The sequence below is a fragment of the Schistocerca gregaria genome, chromosome 7, assembly GCF_023897955.1.
Source record: "Schistocerca gregaria isolate iqSchGreg1 chromosome 7, iqSchGreg1.2, whole genome shotgun sequence".
Taxonomy (NCBI): Eukaryota; Metazoa; Arthropoda; class Insecta; order Orthoptera; family Acrididae; genus Schistocerca; species Schistocerca gregaria.
Genome location: NC_064926.1, coordinates 116,143,170 through 116,166,210, shown reverse-complemented (window position 1 = coordinate 116,166,210; position 23,041 = coordinate 116,143,170). Strand labels below are relative to the sequence as shown.

At 40.2% G+C, this 23,041-nt stretch overlaps 3 protein-coding genes across 5 annotated transcripts in view; all 3 read right to left on the bottom strand.

Annotated features, from left to right (window-relative positions):
* Positions 1–23,041, bottom strand: part of LOC126282247 (uncharacterized) — a 362,102-nt gene that overhangs the window by 303,381 nt on the left and 35,680 nt on the right. The gene's annotated exons all lie outside the window — the stretch shown is intronic.
* Positions 1,066–3,705, bottom strand: LOC126282245 (uncharacterized). The gene is made up of 2 exons (XM_049981836.1): positions 3,453–3,705; positions 1,066–1,303 (listed from the first exon to the last, which is right to left on the bottom strand). The coding sequence occupies exons 1-2, from the start codon at positions 3,667–3,669 to the stop codon at positions 1,179–1,181; spliced, it is 342 nt and encodes a 113-aa protein (XP_049837793.1). The 5' UTR covers positions 3,670–3,705; the 3' UTR covers positions 1,066–1,178.
* Positions 19,836–22,451, bottom strand: LOC126282246 (uncharacterized). Its single transcript, XM_049981837.1, has 2 exons — positions 22,211–22,451; positions 19,836–20,060 (listed from the first exon to the last, which is right to left on the bottom strand). The coding sequence occupies exons 1-2, from the start codon at positions 22,425–22,427 to the stop codon at positions 19,936–19,938; spliced, it is 342 nt and encodes a 113-aa protein (XP_049837794.1). The 5' UTR covers positions 22,428–22,451; the 3' UTR covers positions 19,836–19,935.

Sequence of the window (23,041 nt, the reverse complement as noted above, 5' to 3'; positions counted from 1 at the left end):
CCTCCGAATTTTACTGTTGGCACTACACACGCTGGTAGACGACGTTCACTGGGCATTCACCATACCCACACCCTGCCATCGGGTCACCACTTTGTGTCCCGTGATTCGTCACTCCACTCCACTGTTCAGTCGTCCAGTATTTACACTCCTTACACCAAGCGAGGCGTCGTTTGGCATTTACCAGCAGGATGTGTGGCTTAAGAGCAGCCTCTCGACCATGAAATCCAAGTTTTCTCACCTCCCGCCTATCTGTCAGAGTACTTGCAATGGATCCTGATCCAGCTTGCAATTCCTGTGTGTCTGACTATTACACATTACGACCCTCTTCAACTGCTGGCGATCTCTGTCAGTCAACAAACGAGGTCGGCCTGTACGCTTTTGTGCTGTACGTTTCCGCTTCACTATCACAACAGTAAGGCTAGAGATGTTTAGGAGTGTGGAAATCTCGCGTGCAGACTTATGACACAAGTGACACCCAATCACCTGACCACATTAGAAGCTCGGTCCGTGAGTTCCACATTGATCCCCATGTTGCTCTCTCACGATGTCTAATGACTACTAAGGTCGCTGATATGGAGTGTCTGGCAGTAGGTGGCAGCGAAATGCACCTAATATGAGAACGTATGTTTTTGGTGGTGTCCAGATACTTTTGATCACATAGTGTATATATATTTTTAGAGAAGACTGTGATTACTGTTGGTACACTTTTACAATGACTCACCTGCAGTCCTCTTGATATCTTCCAATGTTTAGAGTCATTAAATAATTAGACAACCATAGTCCTTCCAGATAGGAAGGTTGTGATCTGAAATTAAAATTATCCTTTTATCTCTTAACGGAATGAACCGGAGCTCTTCTGAAACACCATCTGCTGCTTTGAAAAATATTACTAATTGACTTTTAAATCTGAATGGGAAACACTGAGGACGTAAAGATATGGGTAAGTTTTCCCCGGAACAGTACACATTTACAGTTGAGCACATAATTCCATTAAAGACTTCACAATTTGGTAGTATGGTTTCTCATAGTCCTCTCCTTACAATTGTAAGACATTGGATAATGAAACCATTTTTTAAGTTCATCGGTGCTTTATTTCTGCTTTGTGAGTACAGGATACAGGACAGTATGAGCAACTCCAGATGGCATCTCCATGGCGTGGGCTCCGTCAGCAGTGGCGACTACTTGCTGTGGGCGGCTCTGCGGGCAGCGCCTGTCCTGGCGTGGGGTCTGTTTGCAGCTCTGCCTGCAGCGTGTCGGCTGCCTGCTCGCGCGTGTTTGGCGTGGCCAGCCCGGGCGTGAGCTCCTGTTCAGCGGGAAACAACACACGTGACGTTCCATGGACATCTGGTTACCTTCTTTGTTATCAGAAAATTTCAGTAGCCGGAATAGTAACACCTGTTTACAACTGCTGCAACCACAAAGCTCGTATTTTATTGGCAAAAACTATACTTTAAAAGCATATGACACATAGAAGATCTTTTTTACACGTTTAAAATGTTCATAAAAGAGCTATGTAAACGTCTGTGGTGAGACTTTTAAAACCAGGTTTAGTGTTTTTCTCAGTTCAGTAGTACCCCCATGTAGTACTACCTTAATTAAAGTAGACAATAATCACCTTAGTCACTGGATGGTATCCTTTTCTGAACAGGTCGCTAACATGCAGACATATTGTGCTGTAAGACTTACTGGATTTGTGTTCTAAAAACAGAAGTTCTGTATCGTCACTGTTCTCACGATCCCAAAAGCTACTGAAAGAATATAAAAGAACGAAAGCAGTAGGATTATATGATGGCTCAAAGTACGAGGCTATATAGCTTCAAAATATATACTACTTCTTGAACCCTATTCTAATGATTTTTCAGGTGCAATGCAAGAATCTTATCATGGAGACAGACTTCTTGTTCTGTAAGGAAGAGTAACTCCCGTCATTATGTTACACTGCTAAGTAGAAAATGAAAATACAAGTGACTAAATGACTACTGAAGGAAGATACACTGTGTGCGCCACAAATGAGGATATCTTCTATCTAGTTAGACAATGTTTAGAGCCATAACAGTTACGATTCTGTGTCCTACATACAGAACTACCATATACTTCGTAAGCACGGTCTCGCTTGTAGGTTTTTCTGATAATGTTTCATTTACTTTTGCCACATTACTTTTATTAGACATTTGAATATATTACACTAAAAAATTGGAGATAATTACAGACTACACATCTAAAACTGCTGTTACTGTGTAGTGTCAATGACATTACTCCTCAGATTAAGGTTTATTCCAGAAAAGTTATCATCTTCTGCCTTTTTGGTATAGCAACGTCGTCACTGCACCAATACTCTGTTAGTAATTACATTTCTAATCAGGTAACTCGTATGGCAACCATACCGTGTTGCATAACAAATTTGTAAATAGGGAAAACAATAAAGTCTACCAATATAAAAAGGAACGCCAGATATGTAATGAGATAGATGAATACCATGTTCAGCGTATCAGCGTATTTTCAGAACCGCACAATGCTGGCGTGCTTGAGAGTTTGTTAATATGTTGTTGTTGTTGTTGTGGTCTTCAGTCCTGAGACTGGTTTCATGCAGCTCTCCATGCTACCCTATACTGTGCAAGCTTCTTCATCTCCCAGTACCTACTGCAACTTACATCCTCTTAATCTGCTTAGTGTATTCGTCTCATGATCACCCTCTACGATTTTTACCCTCCACGATGCCCTCCAACACTAAATTGGTGATCCCTTGATGCCTGAGAACATGTCCTACCAACCGGTCCCATCTTCTTGTCAAGTTGATCCATAAACTTCTCTTCTCCCCAGTTCTATTCAATACCTCCTCGTTAGTTATGCGATCTACCCATCTAATCTTCAGCATTCTTAATGGACTAAACTAATAACTTTCTTTCACAGCAGAAGGAAGAGTGTGTACCATCTGGTTAATTAGTGTTTGTTTATGTAACATGGTAGACAGTTATTTATTGGAATGTAGTTTTCTGTTAATATCATTACCTATTCAATAACTAATGGTAATGAAAGTGGAAATTTAGGACAAATTTTTATACATGACTGATACTAGTATGTTTTTTGGAATGTAAATGTTATACTGATAAGCTACACGGAAATTAAGTATCTTCTTGATTCAGCAGATAGACCCTCAGAGTGAGACAAATGTGAACTTGACGGGTCTTATAAGGGGCCCATATTTTTCAAGTAAATACTTTGTACGAGCCGTAATATTTAAGAGAAATGAGACTGAAAGTACCACAATATTTAGCCTACTAAGAAACGTGCTACTGGTCTAATAGTAATATTGCCAAGACCTGATGGCATGAATACTGCACTTGAGCTGTCTGCAGACACACGAAGTGAAAGAGCGCTTGCCTGAGGGAACCACTAGCGACACCACAGCAGTTAGAGCTTTGCACAGCCTGCTCGCATTTGCTGGTGTTTACCTTTGAGTGCCTGCCTCCTCACTTCAACTAGACCCCAATTAAACCCGCTGTCGTCGTCGTCGTCCTCGTCTGCTATGCTGTCGGTGTCGTCGTCATCAGCGTCTCTGTTTTCTCCTACTTCTTCCGCCACTTCGTCTCCATCGTCTGCAGCAGCGAGCGGCGTGCAGTACACCACGAGCAACACCCCAGCGATCAGCAACACGAGGCCTCCCTTCATGGCTGCAGGGGTTTCGACACTGGGTGCCTCGCTACAAGTGTCACTATTGAACTCACCGGCCACCTCTTATACTGCAGTGCGGCACTTATCACCCAACTCGTAGCAGACAAGGGCAGCTACTCAGTGCATACTTCAAACTCTGCAATTAGCCGTATCGCCGTCATATATTAAAAGCAGAAATATCTTACTGGTATGAAACCTTGAGGCTCAAGGTACTAAAAGACGGAAGCAAAATTGTAAGCGCTACAGGTGATAAACACAGTACACCAAGAAAGCTATTCATGTACCTGAAAGTTTATATACAATAATTACGAAACTCTTTCCTTCGTAAGAACAGCGATATAGAACGGTAAGCACTCACTTTCCGAACTAATTTAAAAACGGCAGTAATTTATTCAATAACAATTAATGTCGTTCTTGTACTCTTTAATTTGCATTATCATGGTAGACATTTAACTAGAATTTTCCAATGTTTTGTATTCCATTCTGTCATTATTTATGTTAGACTTCGTCATCACATTTTATCAATAATTAACATTTTTTGTTTTTTTCTCTTATAATGATCTATTTGTTCGTATCATATAACCTATCAACTCATTTAGCAGTCTCCATAAATACTTCATGCTAATTAACCATGACAGACGAATAGACTTGTGAACAGCAGTACTGATATTTGGTGCCGCTATAACTATGTTCCATATTAGGAATTTCATTTCCCCTTCTTCGTATTGCTTCTTCTATTGTGACAAATATTTCAACATTGATAACCATTAACCATGATTCACATCCATATTAGCAGGAGCCATTCTTTCACTTTAATTATTATTAACAATTTCTGTATACAGAGTGTTGCAATGTGGAGCACTTTATATCAGTCCGATACCTATAAAAATCTGAGGCGATGTTAACTTCATAACAGTTATAAATAATGAAACTTTGGCTCGACCCGCCATCCAGAATTGGCACAACATCAGTTTCAAGTGTGACACTAGTGGGCACTAATGCATACATTGTGGTTCAAAGCGAACAGCTGCTGAGCCGAAGTTTTCGGAATCTCTTGCCGTGCTAAAATACGTGCTGTGGTATGAAAGCATTGTTTATCCATGACGGACCAGGAGCCCAGGAAAGCTGGTCAAGAATCTACATGTTTCTCATGCTTTTTATGGTTTGAACTGCTGTGTGGTGGCTTTCATTCACATATTCTATTTGGTAGTGCGTTCCTAAAGGGTATTAGTAAATCGATTACCATTTACACCATGTAGTGCTGTACAACTGATGGTATGGTGACTACAGCCCCTAATCTACTGCACTCCGCTTTGTACCAATCTGAGACATGAAAATGGAAAAAAATTGCTTAAAAAGTCATCACCATATACTTTTAACCAGTGGCTGTGTGACACAAAGGGCTTACCTCGATGTCGGATTCATTTTCTTTCTTTACTCTGTCTTGCAGTGTGCTACAAGGCATATCAAAATTTTCAGCAGCCTTCATAAACAACAGGCCTTCATCTTCAGCTTGTTTTACATGTATCAGGGCTACTGCAGTCCATTTTCTACAAGTATGAAACATAAAAATGTTTAACATTAGGTCAATAAAGATTAATGGACAGTTGTGGTCAGTTATCAATGATGACAACTGTATCTACATAAATAATAAACGTGTATGTACTGTAACAGCGTCTGATTAGCGCCTTTGGACATCCAACAGATAATAACTGACGAACACTGCTTTGTGCCATCCAGGCATTCACGGAAGACACTGCTGTGGCTATCTACAGTGAATCTATATTTCTTTGCAATATTTTACTATATAGTGACTCCCGAGAAAACCGCCAATAATGCGTCATACTAAGCAGTTCTCGCCATTCTTCCACTTGACAGAGCTGGTGTGCCAAATCCGTCACGTGGCCAACTCAAACACTGTGGGGCACTATTGTCCTTAGTGGTTGGTAACAGAATGTGTAGAGCAGCATCTCTTTTGTCTGTTCCCTCAACAAAATAGTGTTGTTAGTGGAGTTCCAGAGAGTCTTCTAATGTATCACCCACTAAACGTATGTCGACTCGATCTGGCGTGGTAACGGTTACAGAAAGTTGAAGTACTAACTACAGAAAATAATTTGCCTCCCGTCATATAATTCACAGTACTCCATGTGATGTAAGCACCTTTTCAGTCTATACATCTCACAATTATCTGAGTAATGTGTGTAAACTTCTGCAATACAATACAGAAGAAAGTGTCAGTCATGAAGACATTAAAAGATAGTGAGAAATATATAATTCGAAAGTAATACGAACCCATTCGTGAAATACACTTCACTTAGCACAGTAGTGTGTACTTCACAAAGAGAGTTATAATTGCTGGCTCTGATTTTTATAAATAACAGTTTTGCTTCTAAGAGTCCTGGTAAAAAAAGCTGAGTTTAAAGTTCCATTTATTTAAATTCCTTTCTTTGCAACTACTGCATTAAGTGTAGTTCGCATTTTTGCCTTTTGGTTGCTGTAAGAAACACTCTGTACTCCTGTGATTAGAGCATATCGGTAGTAACGTGTCTGCTGGACTGTTCTGCACTGTAACAGACAGTTAAGCTTGGTAGTTCATCACAAGGAAGAGGCTATGAATCTCGCCTTTTACGTCACTGACCATATCTACAGATATGGAATCGAAATACCAGTGATTCATGTCTACATTGGAGATTACCTACGAATCACCCATGCATCACATTTTAGTGCATTACTCAATATTACTTATGTGAAATAGAACTCTCTGTGATATTTAATACATACAAGCAATAGCGCACATACAGTCACAGGCCTGATTGACCCATGGGGACTGCAACATAAAGGCAAAAAAAATCTGAACTTACAGGTATCTAATATAGAGATCTAGCAACCAGCAAAAGCCTAATAAAAGGTTGCAGAACAAGTATTAAGTGAGAGTTGAGAGCTATTCTCCATCCAATTACGTACTGTTCTGGCAATCAAAGGGACTGGAATGGAAAACATCCCTATCATGTGGTGCTGTGGCGCTATGCTAAGTACACCCTCCCCCCCCCCCCCCCCCACAACAGAGTATGAATTGAATTTGCAGATGTGGATGGTGTTGAAATATTGTGTGCACACTTTGCAGATATTTTTATTTATAGAAACATGTTAATGTTGTACTGTAGTTTCATAACTAGTGATTATAATGGTATTTTTTCTTCTGCAGAAGGTAGTGCTTTAGATCTGTTGCTTCATAAATGTCCTATAATAGTTCCAGATTAGAACTGTCATAGTCTAGAATTTTCTTTTCATTTCTGCATGTACATCGAACAGTTTGTCTGCAGATATGTATATAGCTTTGGAAAGTATTTAGTTACGAGAAGGGAATTGGAAATGAGGCTGTTAAAAGTTATTTTTTTCGTTGCTTTTCCATAAAAACAGATTTAGTATCATTTTGTTCAATGTACCACAGTACTGTATACTGTAGATAATAAGTTATTAAATAAAATATAGGAATTGACTTTTACTTCACATCAGAGTAAATGAAGTAATAGCGAAATTATATTGCAGCACAGTATACATTATTTATAGTCGACTACCGAAGATACTTTACAAATTTGGAAACATACAACATTTTCCCATCCTTATATATCAGTAATGACTAGAACTTCCATTTATAAGACACTGGGTAATAATCATGCATGTTTGATACAAAGTGCAGTGTCGCTTTATTTTTCCCGTGTTATTGCTGGGTACAGGACAGTGTAAGCAGCTTCAGACTGTATCTCCATTTTGTGGCTCCACTCCAGGAGTGGCAACTGTGGTCAGCTCTGGAAGCTGCGCCTGACCTGGCATATGATCTGGTTCTGGCTTTCGCAGCAGCATGTCAGCTGAAAGAACATGGGTAGTTTGGTGTGGGCGGCCCAGGCATGAGCACCTGCTTAATGGTAATCAACACATGTGGTGTTCCATGTTTCTAAAACAATTGCGGAAATGTAGTAAGATTTTTAGAAACAGTTATAGAGTTTTCCTCAGTTCACCACGCACCTGATATGCTATTATCTTCATTGAAATTACTCTATCATTACTCTATCACTGAATAATATACTTCGTTGTAGAGTCCACTAACATGTAGACAAATGTTCTGTAAATCTTATCGTATCTGTGCTTTAAAACCATGAATACTGTAACTAACTTTTTAACACAATTGTACAAGCAAGATAAACAAAATAAAATAAAGCGGGGAAAGTAGACCAATATGAGTGCTCAATGTATGTCGCTACGTATCATCAAGGTTGAAAGATATCATAATAAGCTTTCAAGTACAATGCAATAATTGTATTGTGGAGCTAGACTTCTTGTTGTATACGACAGAAGAAATGCATCAATTGTTTTTAATTTTTGAGTACAAAATACATGACTTGTGACGAAATGTGCACCACTGGTAGCACAAATCAAGACACATACTATCCAATTTGGAAACACCAAGACTCATTAGTGAATAGTTATGACTGTACTCCCCTACATCTATAACCATAGGTGTAGCCAGTATTACATTTCAGGGGGTTTCAATAAAGGTCAGCATTGTAAACTGGACTTGTAATAGAACCCCCTGTTGCAATATATAGCGCGCATAATTATATATGAAATCTATTTTGTTGTCAGTCATTCAATTAGTAAATTATGTCATTTATCATCAAGCAGAAATCAGTCGATAAAATTCATTTGGCGATGGTATCTCCATGGAGATGTGTTTCTGTGTGGCGGTAATGTATTTTGGGATGACAGTAAACATTTGTGCATACATCTCGACCGACCACGTCTTTCCAGCACGAGGTTAAATTCCTTCTAATAACAAGTTAGTGAGTGGAGTTAACAGCATACAACAACCACCACGAAGAGAGGAGAAGTACCTGGAAAAGAATGTACGTTTTACTCAGTGCTGATAACAGACACACGGTTTACGCTTCGTAGTGAGGTCGATTGTTTGATTTGGTTGAAATGAGGATATTAGATAAATGCTTTATGTCTCGTCGACAGCTAAGGTTATTGGACACGGAGTATTGATCCGATTATCATTTACTGGTATTGAAGTAAGCGGCGTGGCCACTTTAAGGTAGCATTCAAGCATTCGGGTACGGTGAGCTGAGAAGCCACTTACAACCTAAATCGGAATGGCGGCCTTGGGGTTCAACTCGGGTTTACCGACTGCGAGTATGGTGCATTAGGCACTATGCCAACCCGCTCAGAGCCATGGTGGAAATGGCAAACGAAAACAACAAGGTTTCCTGGAAGCACACAATAGGAGCGTCATGTTGAAACGTGGAACTAATTAAGCGTAATAAAAAATGTATTAAATGAAGCAAATTAAAAAAAAAAGCTTGGTGACAGATTTTACTATCATCGGATACTGCACGAAACTTAACGACATTCCACGACACTTAGTCCTACTGATTACGACTATAGATTCTAGAAGTTTTCTTGGCAGATTCTTCTCCTTTCCCTGATAGGTATTTGTCGGTAATGTCGGGAATCGCCTTGCCGTTTGTGTACTGTTTGAGGGTCGGGTCAAGCTTAGCAGTCAATGATTATTTGTAAGTATTACATAACACGATTAATTTATTTTTATCCTCATTACTTCAAGTAAGCACCACATGAGGATATGAGAGTATCTGTAGTAGGCTTTCACCTACACTAGATACAATATATCAGAAAATTCTAGTTCTTCATGTTTCAATTACCATCCGTTTCATTGCTGAAAGAAATGCAGTGTCTCAGATTTGGCTGATTTGACTGACACGTTTCTGGAGCAAAGTTATAGATCCTAAAATGTGTTTCCAAAAATTTAATGAAAGTTTCGAGGAAATTTATTGGATAATGTATATTGTTACGTACTAGTTTTATGGAAATAGTGTGTTTAATGACTACCGAGTTTTAACTTTCTACCCAGGTTTTACAATATTCAGCTGTGTAGTTTCACTAATTTATCAGTACAGGCATCTGTACTTCGTTGTTCCGCTGTCAGAAACATGCACTTTCTGCTGGGTCTTTGTTGAACACTGCTATGTTTGGTTATGGAGAAGGTATCAGTCGTCAACAAACAATTGACTGGTTACGTTCTTAAATGAAAGTCAACACTACATTTGAAAATTTTATTTGTGGTGAAATTGTTTTGGGCGGGATAGAGCTAACAGAGTGAAGGAAAAAGAAATACAAATGTTCATTGAGGGAACATGTTATTCTGGTGACCTGCACCGATGTTGTTCATGAAAAGTGAAGTACCTTTTTTTTTAGAAGGATGCTAGAACAGGTACAAAGTAAAAAGATGACTACATTTTTCCATCGTCAGTTCAGACATTTTATCTTAAAAGAAACTGTTATTTCTGTGAGAAATCCGCATCCCATGTAAAATGAAATAAGAAAAACCAATTTTATGTTGGTCGTGACTTTAAGAAGATATTTTGAAAATATGTAATGGAAATACTGACACAAACAGAATAAGGACTGGGTTACTCAAGTACAGTTTCGAGAAAGGCATATCGACGATCGACTTGTTGTTGAAGGTGTATACCACGGTAACTCAGCGAAAAGGATTTTCCAATTTGATGGTGTAATAATATTCACAGTAAGACTGAACGACATATGGTGATGACGTATCTGGTTGGGAGAATTTCATTGCTTATCATTTGGAAGCAAATGAAGATGAATGACATTTAGCACTCTTAAGACATTCTGAAGAATTGGAGTGGATATCTACCAAAAAGCGGGACGAAACGAAAACGGCTGTTCTGAAAGTTCTATGAAGATTTCTTATTCGTTCGTTTGAAAAATAAATCAGTATAAGAAAAATATGACAGCTTTTGAAACACAAGTTATTCCTTCTCTTATCTGAGATGTGGTAAAAGGTCAGGAGGAAAGGCCAAAAACAGGAAGGTATCTACGTTGATGAAACTACTTCTGTAATCCAGGAGGACAATACATCACAAGTTTATGAAGTGGAGACGTATCTCCCTTCAAACATATTCTTGGACAAAGACACAAGACACATCCAGAGTCAATAAAATGACTTCTTACAATTATCGTTTATCCGAAAAGAAAGGAGACCGTTCCTATCTAAAGCTCTCAACCTACTGCCTTTCAAATTCTGTTATTTCAGCTGCAAGACCGAATTCCATCGTTAGTTTTCTGTAAGGGTGCCTCGCCTCTGAAACAGACAATGTTACACCTTGAATTTCATCAATTCAGTTTGTAAAAGAGAATACTCGTACACTCGTACAGAATATGGCCTGGAACAACACATTAACGTGAGCTACACTGATCGATGATCATACACACAATCACTCGGAGGCGCATTAAAACAAGAGGTCAAATTCCACGTTAACTCAGGTGTGGCCTTATGACGATAAGTACACAAAAAACAAAAAAATACAACGCTCAACTCCACTCAGATGAGAAGTAGCCGTGAGTTCCAGGATTCCAAGCTGGGGTGTTATTGCCTCTCATCCGTGTAGTTGGTCTTGGAGAGTAGGTCGGGTACTTGCTGATCATTATTCTTCCCGCAAATTGACGATAACAGTCCTTAAACGAGGCAGTAGGGCTTGCCTCCGACCTATTGAACCACTCGCGGCTTGTCGATGTCTGTACCAGACGTCAGGAGTCAACCAAAGGCAACCACTTGCGAGCCACGTGCCCTCCAGCTAGCTGTCAGTACCAGGGCCCGCCAAACCAACACACTCCTCGACCAAAGGCTCTAGCTCCAAGCGTATGATCGGATCATTATCGAGTACATAAGTTAATCCAAAAATAGCGAGTTTTTAATCGAAAACTTGTTTCCAGGCATGCTCCTTGACTTAACCGACGCACAATGCAGTAATATATAAGGTCTCCAAGGCCTCGAGACAATTATTACAAGTGGCAGTGGAAAAATGTGTGCAGTCTCAGAAATTATACTAGTTGTACCATCAATTTCTTGACGTGCTACATGCCTATAACTTTAGCACAAAATGCTTATTCATGTACAGAATAATCGTCGTGACTTCTTGCTCATTGTCAACTAAATCTTTCAATTCTTGCTGCATAATATTGTAATGTCGTTTACAGGAAATTTACAGCGCCCATCGTTTATGCGGCAGCATTATATATGTTGAGAAGTCTGTCATTCAGATTCATTTCTAAAGACTTGTTACAATAGATCACTCTACTGCATATTTTTGTCCAAACAGTTATTGGTCCCATGAATCTCGTGCGTACCAGGAGCAAACAGCGAAGGGTAAACAGCACTGACGTCCCGATTTTGCCGAACTGAACAGAGTTGTAATGCCCGAAAAATTCCACACCGCAGTAATAAATGAAATGTCACATTGTACCAAGTACTTCCGAGGCCTGAGCTTATCGGAGACATCCCTTCACGCCGTGGTCAACCATGCTATAACGTGATTATGGAGAAACAATATGCACGTTGAATTTCATCTGGAGCTAACAGAAGCACAGACCAATGTTATAAGATATTTCATGTCTTATGAAGTCATCAGTGTTTCTTAATAGTCTTCTAGTTTTAATTTCCACCACAAATAAAAGTATAGAGAGAACATTTTGTGTTTGGCGAACGGACATTCCAGTGCTTTGCAAATGTTATCTTAATAGGGTCTGTGGTTTCATGTGCAGGATGGGAGCAACATCCATCTTGGTTGTACAACACTGCTTGCCTTATGTCCAGTGGAATGCCTTCCAGTAACTGGGGCAGCAGCATATATTAGACACTCGCGACGTTTTGGTGTATTTAGATTCCTATCTGTAGAACAGGGATGAGTGGCGCAGATCTTGAAAGACACACTGATACATCACAACAAGGACTGGGATTATAGTAAGGAAAAACACATGGAATGTGGACCCACAAATACGCCATTTGTTGTTTCGTAGAATACACTTTATTGCTTAAGAACGGTATTATAATTACAATCTAAAAGATCTTGTTAAAAGAATAACCAAGCTCACATTAATTAAAAAGAACTTGAAGAGTTTCAATAGATTAATAAAAAGCCTTAAGAGTTCACATAATTTACAATAGGGCTTGAAACCAGGAGTATACAGTCGCTAAAAACAAGTAAGAAGTCACACCAACTAGGCGTGGCTGCATGCGGGTTCAACAAACTGAGTTTTATCAATGAAGTGAATTACAAATGACTGCCACTAAATGTACTAACAATTCCCAAGCATGGATAACATAAAACAAGTCGATAACGCCCATCGAAAATATGGAAACTATATAACAAGCGATATTAGAGTTGTGTCTGTTGGAAAGCCCTTAACAATGTATAAGCCTTAACAAATCCCTTCAGCAATAAATTACACAATCCAAAAAATACGAGTAAAGCTTCGGAGGCATACAATTTAAATGTGACTCCAGCTGGTACACACCAGCAAAAACGTTGAGAGTGACACAGTTGCCCAAAGTGCAAGAAACGCCTGAGAGGACATGCAGTTTATATGTGACGCTCAACTGATATGCACAAGCAGAGAGACAAACCATGACCCTTAAATAAATATACAATTGCCGAAAACACAAGATGAGCTGGGAAAACCAGAAGACGGTTATCACAGCCAGCAGGAAACAAGCAGGCAAGTTTCACAATAGAAGGAGATAGCTATTGACTACGGATAAAAGGAAAGGCTCAAGAGTTCATATTCATAAGTAAACTTCACTCGCTCCAGAAGCAGCAGTAAGTGTGCAAGGTTTAAGAGGGTAGTCAAAGAGCAGGTCTAGTGAGGAGGTCCTTCGAGGTTGCAGGACACACTTTAAACCTCATGAGCTCACTGAACTCACCAAATAGAACAGGTTAATAGTACCCTTTTAATTTGCGACGCTCCCCCGTGGTACGTATCAAACGATCAGATTTACTTAACTTCAGCCAACACGATGCACCTGGTGAAAATGTAAATTTCGTGCGGCTAGGGCCTCCCGTAGTGTAGACCATCGCAGGGTGCAATTCTTTCGATTTGACGCCACTTGAGCGGCTTGCGCGTCGATTTGGGCCAACTCAGACGCGTGCGAGGACTGAAATACCACCACAACAGAAGGAAAACACATCTTTGCTCTGGGCCCAGGGAACAGGACACGTCGTCTGCTGCCAAAACTACTCTAACCAACACACTTCAGAAAGGAACAGTAACTGCCCTAATAAGGCTGCAGACGAGAATGCCGAAGATGTAGGGAATATTAACTTATGGCGGAAGCGACTGCACATACGAGTTACAAGCTTAACACTCCTTAAAATTCCAGAATGAGATTTTCACTCTGTAGCGGAGTGTGCGCTGATATGAAACTTCCTGGCAGACTAAAACTGTGTGGCGGACCGAACTCGAACTCAGAACCTTTGCCTATTCGCGGGCAAGTGCTCTACAGACTGAGCTACCCAAGCACGAGTCACACCCCGTCCTCACAGTTTTACATCTGCCAATACCTCGGCCCCTACTTTCCAAACTTTACAGAAGCTCTCCTGCGAACCTTGCAGAACTAGCACTCCTGAAAGGAAGGATATTGCGGAGACATCCTCACAGTTTTACTTCTGCCATTACCTCGTCTCCTACTTTCCAAACTTTGCACAAGCCCTCAGGCGAGGTCCCGAGTTGGAGTCCCAATAATATGAAAGGTCCAATTCCACTTTAATACAGACGTCACCTTATCACAACAAAATATAAAAAATGTAAAAAAAACAACACTTAACTCCAATAAGGTGTAAAGTAGGCGCGACTTGCAGGATTTCAAGCCGATGTATTAGTTGCCTATAATCCGTGCAAGCGATGTTTTAGGGACCATAAAATTTAAGTTTGCGGATTGAGTCGTGAACTTGACGATCAGATTGCATGCGACGTCCACTACTCTTCCCGCAGCTCGCCACTGTCAGTCCTTAAGCGAGTCGACAAGGCTTGACTCCGAGCTATTTAATCACTCGCGGCTTCTCGAGTTCTGCACCAGACACCAGAAGGCGCCCAAAAGCAACAACTTGCCAGGCAAGTGCCCTCCCCTGCCAAAGCAACATCACACGAATCGACAAAAGACCGTAGCTTCAGACGTGAGGACAGATCGATACCGACAATCTTAAGTCATTGGTGGTGGCAGCGGAGTGCCATGCAACCAAAATTAAAGCTGCCACAGCTCACACATATTGAACGTTGACGGACAAACAGCTTGTTTTTATCCTCTTCTGTGTGCCAGCATTGACCTTCACCTGGCCATTAGTGTATTTTGCGAGGATTGACTTGCCCATAATATATAAACGATGCTTCAACTTCACACAAAATTTTCCATTGGTCTGCCGCATGAAAAGTCAGAATGTTTTCTTTCCTGTTTTTTCAGTCTTAAACTGTGTCGTTCGTCTTGAGTGAATAATGATATTTAATCAAATAGACAATAATAAATTTCCATCGAGGGAGAAACTCGCATAATCTTTAAATCTATGTATATCTTAGATGAATGTCATCTCTTTTAAACGATGAGTAATTTTAATTTTCTATCACTAAAAATATCTCTGTCAGTTTAGTTTAATTCACTTTATAGTCCTTATTTATAACTTTCGGAGCAGAAGTTGCCTTTACGTCTTCTTAAATAATAATGAATGTTGTAATAGCTAGATTACGGTGTCTCATTATTTCAGCACCATAATAGGTTCTCTGAATATTGAATGCTTACGGGACAGTAGCCGAGTTTTTGTGAGAAGAATTAATAGACTTGGTTACGATTTTCACAGCCGCCATTGTGACCACATCATTGAAATAATTATCATTTACATTTAATGTATAGAAATGCATTTTTTACTTAACACAGTCCACTTTATCAACAAAATCAGAAACTGATGCACTTATAATTTTGAAGACTCACGTCAGTAAGATTTTCAACCAAGCCACTACATTTCCAAAAATAAGTATTTCATCTTCACAGATTTAATGCCGTCGAGAGAGAGAATTTTCGGGGATATTAATATTATCATGAAAGACTCAGCACTGTTTTCTCTCTCGAGAATGTAACGGGCGTTCTTATACGATCTGAAACCACGATTCTCTATTGAATTAGTCTTTCTTTTCTCAGATCGTGTATAGACGACTTTGCACGTATCACTTTACACAATTAGCACATAACATTAGGAGAGCTACAACCGTTTTGGGAAGTCACTGCCATGAAGCTGCAGTTACAGCGAAGTATGAAGATGATAAAATGTGATGGAATACGGTGTTCGTAGAATACACGTTTGGTCGATCCCTCTCGTACTTCCGAGATGCCTATTAGCAACATTTACATTATGGTTACTGTTGCGAAAATGTTATTTTCATTTCTTTCATTAGCCGCTCTTCTTTTGACTTCTTCTGTACACTTCCAGTTTCTAGAATTTTTTTAATAATATTTGCAAAGAAAGATCGCACTATCTGGATACTCAACAGACTATATAATAGTTTGGCGACATTCTCCATAAACGATATTCAAGTTTTCGACTGCTTATGCATTGTGAATGGCCTCAATTCTTCAACTGTCATATACATTGTACGTGTCTAATCGGCTCTACAGACATTTTATCTGATTGCTACAACAGCAGAGCACAGACTGATGGGCCTCAAGTGCACAGGTAAACACCAGAATAATACCTGAGTTATGTGTTTGCTTATATTTGCTATAATGGTGAATCCTTTGTCGGCGGGACAGTGGTCTGGGGGTCTGTTATCTTGATACTGTTTGTTGAAGTCACATACATGCCGCTGAAGTGCTCTTAGAACGTTGTTACAAATTCTACAGAAAAAAGTGTATAGTTCAATTACAAAAAACAAAGTATGTATCATAACTCAGGGACTATAAACGATCAAAATTTATTGCTAATATCTGGAAATTCGCCTTAATGTTAGCTATGATTGAATGAAAATCGCATCTCGACATCTTTATTCATTCTTGGTACACTTTGAGTGGGTTACTTAGCTGCTCAGACTGTACAATTATGACATCCGAGTGAAGTGGTGCAGAGGTTACCACAATGGGGATGAATTAGGGAGGAAACGCTTCAAATCCTCGTAAGCGGATCAAGTTACCATGATTTCCTCAAGGGAGATACTGGCACGCTTCCTTGAGAAGAGCTAGGCCGATTTATTTCCCCATCCTTTCCTAATGCAAGCTCGTGCTCGGTCTCTAATGACTCACTATCGACGAGACGTTAAACGCTAGTCTTAATATCTTTCTTTTTGTATGGCCATTTAGAGTGACATTGCGAATGACAATGTTAGGTGTGTAGCGGAGCGTGGATTTTCACGATCCTCGGGAACCAGCGAACCCATATCTGTTCCGTAATGTAGAAACATAAAAAACGCCTGCCTGTACCTTTACATCCATGTACTACCGAAAAACAGATGCATCCATAAAACCGTATGTACTATATGACTGCAACACATCGTGAGTAAGCTGCCATTAGCGAGAAAGTGAAATTAAAGTTCCAATTCTCGGTTTGTCGTGGGACTGTTACATCGTATGTGTAACGCGCTCACTTATGGTTTCTCATTCAATGTCACTAACTGTTTTATACAGGCGAGGCCATTGATTGAGTGGCGACTGGTTTTCGCAGCACAGTAGTGCATACTTGCCATCCGAAACTTTTCGTCATTAAACTCTGACAGGCAAGTGAGACTCTACATTACATACCGTCACTTGGCGTTTCTCTAGGCCCATATTGTCTGTTGTGAGTTGAATGTAGTGTCTCAGTGTAGTTTACCACCCAGTGCCACAAAAACAACATTTGGACTCTGAGTCAAGGCTATTACCCTGAGACTTTTAAAGGAGGTTACACCCAAGTCCGGCGCAGTTTCGGACGTATTGAGTCTGTAGCAGAGATTCATACAGAAGCTTTGGCAACCTCTCTGGAAGCAGGAGATTTTTCATCGTAGTTCGGTGAGAGGATCGGATAATAGCAACGCTCCACAATATTGTTGACATCCGATCCTAACTGCTTTCAAAATGCGACAATGCACGTGATGAAACGCGCTTCAGAGATTTTGGACGGAGCTCTTCTGCTAACCTGGATTGCGAGAGTTCCGGGACTTGGACAAAACATTTTGAATAGAGATCAACATAAACATCATTTCCGCACTTTTTATTGCTCATGAAAACCGCATACTGGACATTGCACCACCATTTTGAAAATTTAGCTTCTGTATTCAAATTTAAATTCTTTGTTAAAATTTCAGACATGAATTGTACCATCTGTAACAAGTTGTCCCTCAGTCATTGAACAACGTTTTCTTAGTCTGTCTGAAGTGCTCATTATGTATTCATTTCGTGGATTTGGAAATATTCTTCCACAATAAATAGATCCTTTAAGGCATTCGATATATCAATGTTTGTACGCTGTTTTTATTCAGTTTCACAGTATTCCTCTATATTATTATTATGGCTATTCTACTACTTAAACTTGGATGATTGTCAGAGACGCTACTGGCACTTTCCAACCCTTTGCTCCTTTAAATCATTCAGATTTTAGACAGAAAATAAAGTGCAGTTGAATAACTGCATGATACCACATGAATTCTACATACACTATGTGGTCCATAGCATCCGGACGCTTGGCTGAAAATGACTAAGAAGTTCGTGGCGCCCTCCATCGGTAATGCTGGAATTCAATATGGTGTTCAGCCACCCATAGCCGTGATGACAGCTTCCACTCTGGCAGACATACTTTCAGTCAGGTGCTGGATGGTTTCTTGGGGAGCGGCAGCCCATTCTTCACGGAGTGCTGCACTGACGAAACGTATCGATGTCGATCGGTAAGGGAGGGCACAAAGTCGGCGTTCCAAAACATTCCAAAGGAGATCTATAGGATTTAGGTCAGGACCATGTGCAAGCCAATCCATTACAGGGATATTATTGTCGTGCAACCACTCCGCCACAGGGTGTGCATTATGAACAGGTGCTAAATTGTGTTGAAAGATGCAACCCCCATCCCCAAACTGCTCTTCAACCGTGAGAGGCAAGAAAGTGTTCAAAACATCAATGATGGCCTGTGCGGTGATAGAGCCACGCAAAACAACAAGGGCTGCAAGCCCCCTCCATTGAAAACACGACCACACCATAACAGCACCTCCTCTGAATTTTACTTTTAGCACTACACACGCTGGTAGATGACGTTCACTGGGCATTCACCATACCCACACCCTGCCATCGGGTCACCACTTTGTGTCCCGTGATTCGTCACTCCACTCCACTGTTCAGTCGTCCAGTATTTACACTCCTTACACCAAGCGAGGCGTCGTTTGGCATTTACCAGCAGGATGTGTGGCTTAAGAGCAGCCTCTCGACCATGAAATCCAAGTTTTCTCACCTCCCGCCTATCTGTCAGAGTACTTGCAATGGATCCTGATCCAGCTTGCAATTCCTGTGTGTGTCTATTATACATTACGACCCTCTTCAACTGCTGGCGATCTCTGACAGTCAACAAACGAGGTCGGCCTGTACGCTTTTGTGCTGTACGTTTCCGCTTCACTATCACAACAGTAAGGCTAGAGATGTTTAGGAGTGTGGAAATCTCGCGTGCAGACTTATGACACAAGTGACACCCAACCACCTGACCACATTAGGAGCTCGGTCCGTGAGTTCCACATTGATCCCCATATTGCTCTCTCACGATGTCTAATGACTACTAAGGTCGCTGATATGGAGTGTCTGGCAGTAGGTGGCAGCGAAATGCACCTAATATGAGAACGTATGTTTTTGGTGGTGTCCAGATACTTTTGATCACATAGTGTATATATTTTTATAGAGAAGGCTGTGATTACTGTTTGTACACTTTTACAATGACTCACCTGCAGTCCTCTTGATATCTTCCAATGTTTAGAGTCATTAAATAATTATATCTCCATAGTCCTTCCAGATAAGAAGGTTGAGATCTGAAATTAAAATTATCCTTTTATCTCTTAACGGAATGAACCGGAGCTCTTCTGAAACACCATCTGCTGCTTTGAAAAATATTACTAATTGACTTTTAAATCTGAGTGGGAACACTGAGGCCGTAAAGATATGGGTAAGTTTTCTCCCAGAACAGTACACATTTACAGTTGAGCACATAATTCCATTAATGACTTCACAATTTGGTAATATGGTTTCTCATAGTCCTCTCCTTACAATTGTAAGACATTGGATAATGAAACCATTTTTTAAGTTCATCGGTGCTTTATTTCTGCTTTGTGAGTACAGGATACAGGACAGTATGAGCAACTCAGATGGCATCTCCATGGCGTGGGCTCCCTCAGCAGTGGCGACTACTTGCTGTGGGCGCCTCTGCGGGCAGCGCCTGTCCTGGCGTGGGGTCTGTTTGCAGCTCTGCCTGCAGCGTGTCGGCTGCCTGCTCGCGCGTGTTTGGCGTGGCCAGCCCGGGCGTGAGCTCCTGTTCAGCGGGAAACAACACACGTGACGTTCCAAGGACATCTGGTTACCTTCTTTGTTATCAGAAAATTTCAGTAGCCGGAATAGTAATACCTGTTTACAGCTGCTGCAACCACTAAGCTCGCATTTTATTGGCAAAAACTATACTTTAAAAGCATATGACACATAGAAGATCTTTTTTACACGTTTAAAATGTTCATAAAAGAGCTATGTAAACGTCTGTGGTGAGACTTTTAAAACCAGGTTTAGTGTTTTTCTCAGTTCAATTGTACCCCTATGTAGACCTACCTTAATTAAAGTAGACCATAATCACCTCAATCACAGGATGGTATCCTTTTCTGAACAGGCCGCTAACATACAGAGATATTGTGCTGTAAGACTTACTGGATTTGTGTTCTAAAAACAGAATTTCTGTATCGTCCCTGTTCTCACGATTCCAAAAGCTAGTGAAACAATATAAAAGAACGAAAGCAGTAGGATTATATGATGGCTCAAAGTACGACGCTATATAGCTTCAAAATATATACTACTTCTTGAACCCTATTCTAATGTACTTTCAAGTGCAATGCAAGAATCCTATCATGGAGACAGACTTCTTGTTATGTAAGTAAGAGTAACTGCCGTCATTATGTTACATTGCTAAGTAGAAAATGAAAATACAAGTGACTAAATGACTACTGAAGAAAGATACACTGTGTGCGCCACAAATCAGGATATCTTCTATCTAGTTAGACAATGTTTAGAGCCATAACAGTTACGATTCTGTGTCCTACATACAGAACTACCATATACTTCGTAAGCACGGTCTCGCTTGTAGGTTTTTCTGATAATGTTTCATTTACTTTTGCCACATTACTTTTATTAGACATTTGAATATATTACACCAAAAAATTGGAGATAATTACAGACTACACCTCTAAAACTGCTGTTACTGTGTAGTGTCAATGACATTACTCCTCAGATTAAGGTTTATTCCAGAAAAGTTATCATCTTCTGCCTTTTTGGTATAGCAACGTCGTCACTGCACCAATACTCTGTTAGTAATTACATTTTTAATCATGTAACTCGTATGGCAACCATACCGTGTTGCATAACAAATTTGTAAATAGGGAAAACAATAAAGTCTACCAATATAAAAAGGAACGCCAGATATGTATTGAGATAGATGAATACCATGTTCAGCATATCAGCGTATTTTCAGCACCGCACAATGCTGGCGTGCTTGAGAGTTTGTTAATATGTTGTTGTTGTTGTTGTGGTCTTCAGTCCTGAGACTGGTTTCATGCAGCTCTCCATGCTACTCTATACTGTGCAAGCTTCTTCATCTCCCAGTACCTACTGCAACCTACATCCTTCTGAATCTGCTTAGTGTATTCGTCTCATGGTCACCCTTTACGATTTTTACCCTCCACGATGCGCTCCAACACTAAATTGGTGATCCCTTGATGCCTGAGAACATGTCCTACCAACCGGTCCCATCTTCTTGTCAAGTTGATCCATAAACTTCTCTTCTCCCCAGTTCTATTCAATACCTCCTCATTAGTTATGCGATCTACCCATCTAATCTTCAGCATTCTTAATGGACTAAACTAATAACTTTCTTTCACAGCAGAAGGAAGAGTGTGTACCATCTGGTTAATTAGTGTTTGTTTATGTAACATGGTAGACAGTTATTTATTGGAATGTAGTTTTCTGTTAATATCATTACCTATTCAATAACTAATGGTAATGAAAGTGGAAATTTAGGACAAATTTTTATACATGACTGATACTAGTATGTTTTTTGGAATGTAAATGTTATGCTGATAAGCTACACGGAAATTAAGTATCTTCTTGATTCAGCAGATAGACCCTCAGAGTGAGACAAATGTGAACTTGACGGGTCTTATAAGGGGCCCATATTTTTCAAGTAAATACTTTGTACGAGCCGTAATATTTAAGAGAAATGAGACTGAAAGTACCAAAATATTTAGCCTACTAAGAAACGTGCTACTGGTCTAATAGTAATATTGCCAAGACCTGATGGCATGAATACTGCACTTGAGCTGCCTGCAGACACACGAAGTGTCAGAGCGCTTGACTGTGAGAACCACTAGCGACACCACAGCAGTTAGAGCCTTGCACAGCCTGTTCCAATTTGCTGGTGTTTACCTTTGAGTGCCTGCCTCCTCACTTCAACTAGGCCCCAATTAAACCCGCTGTCGTCGTCGTCGTCCTCGTCTGCTATGCTGTCGGTGTCGTCGTCATCAGGCTCTCTGTTTTCTCCTACTTCTTCCGCCACTTCGTCTCCATCGTCTGCAGCAGCAAGCGGCGTGCAGTACGCCATGAGCAACACCCCAGCGATCAGCAAGACGAGGCCTCCCTTCATGGCTGCAGGGGTTTCGACACTGGGTGCTTCGCTACAAGTGTCACTATTGAACTCACCGGCCACCTCTTATACTGCAGTGCGGCACTTATCACCCAACTCGTAGCAGACAAGGGCAGCTACTCAGTGCATACTTCAAACTCTGCAATTAGCCGTATCGTCGTCATATATTAAAAGCAGAAATATCTTACTGGTATGAAACCTTGAGGCTCAAGGTACTAAAAGACGGAAGCAAAATTGTAAGCGCTACAGGTGATAAACACAGTACACCAAGAAAGCTATTCATGTACCTGAAAGTTAATATACAATAATTACGAAACTCTTTTCTTCGTAAGAACAGCGATATAGAACGGTAAGCACTCACTTTCCGAACTAATTTAAAAACAACAGGAATTTATTCAATAACAATTAATGTCGTTTTTGTACTCTTTAATTTGCATTATCATGGTAGACATTTAACTAGAATTTTCCAATGTTTTGTATTCCATTCTGTCATTATTTATGTTAGACTTCGTCATCACATTTTATCAATAATTAACAATTTTTGTTTTTTTCTCTTTACAATGATCTATTAGTTCGTATCATATAACCCAGCAACTCATTTAACAGTCTCCATA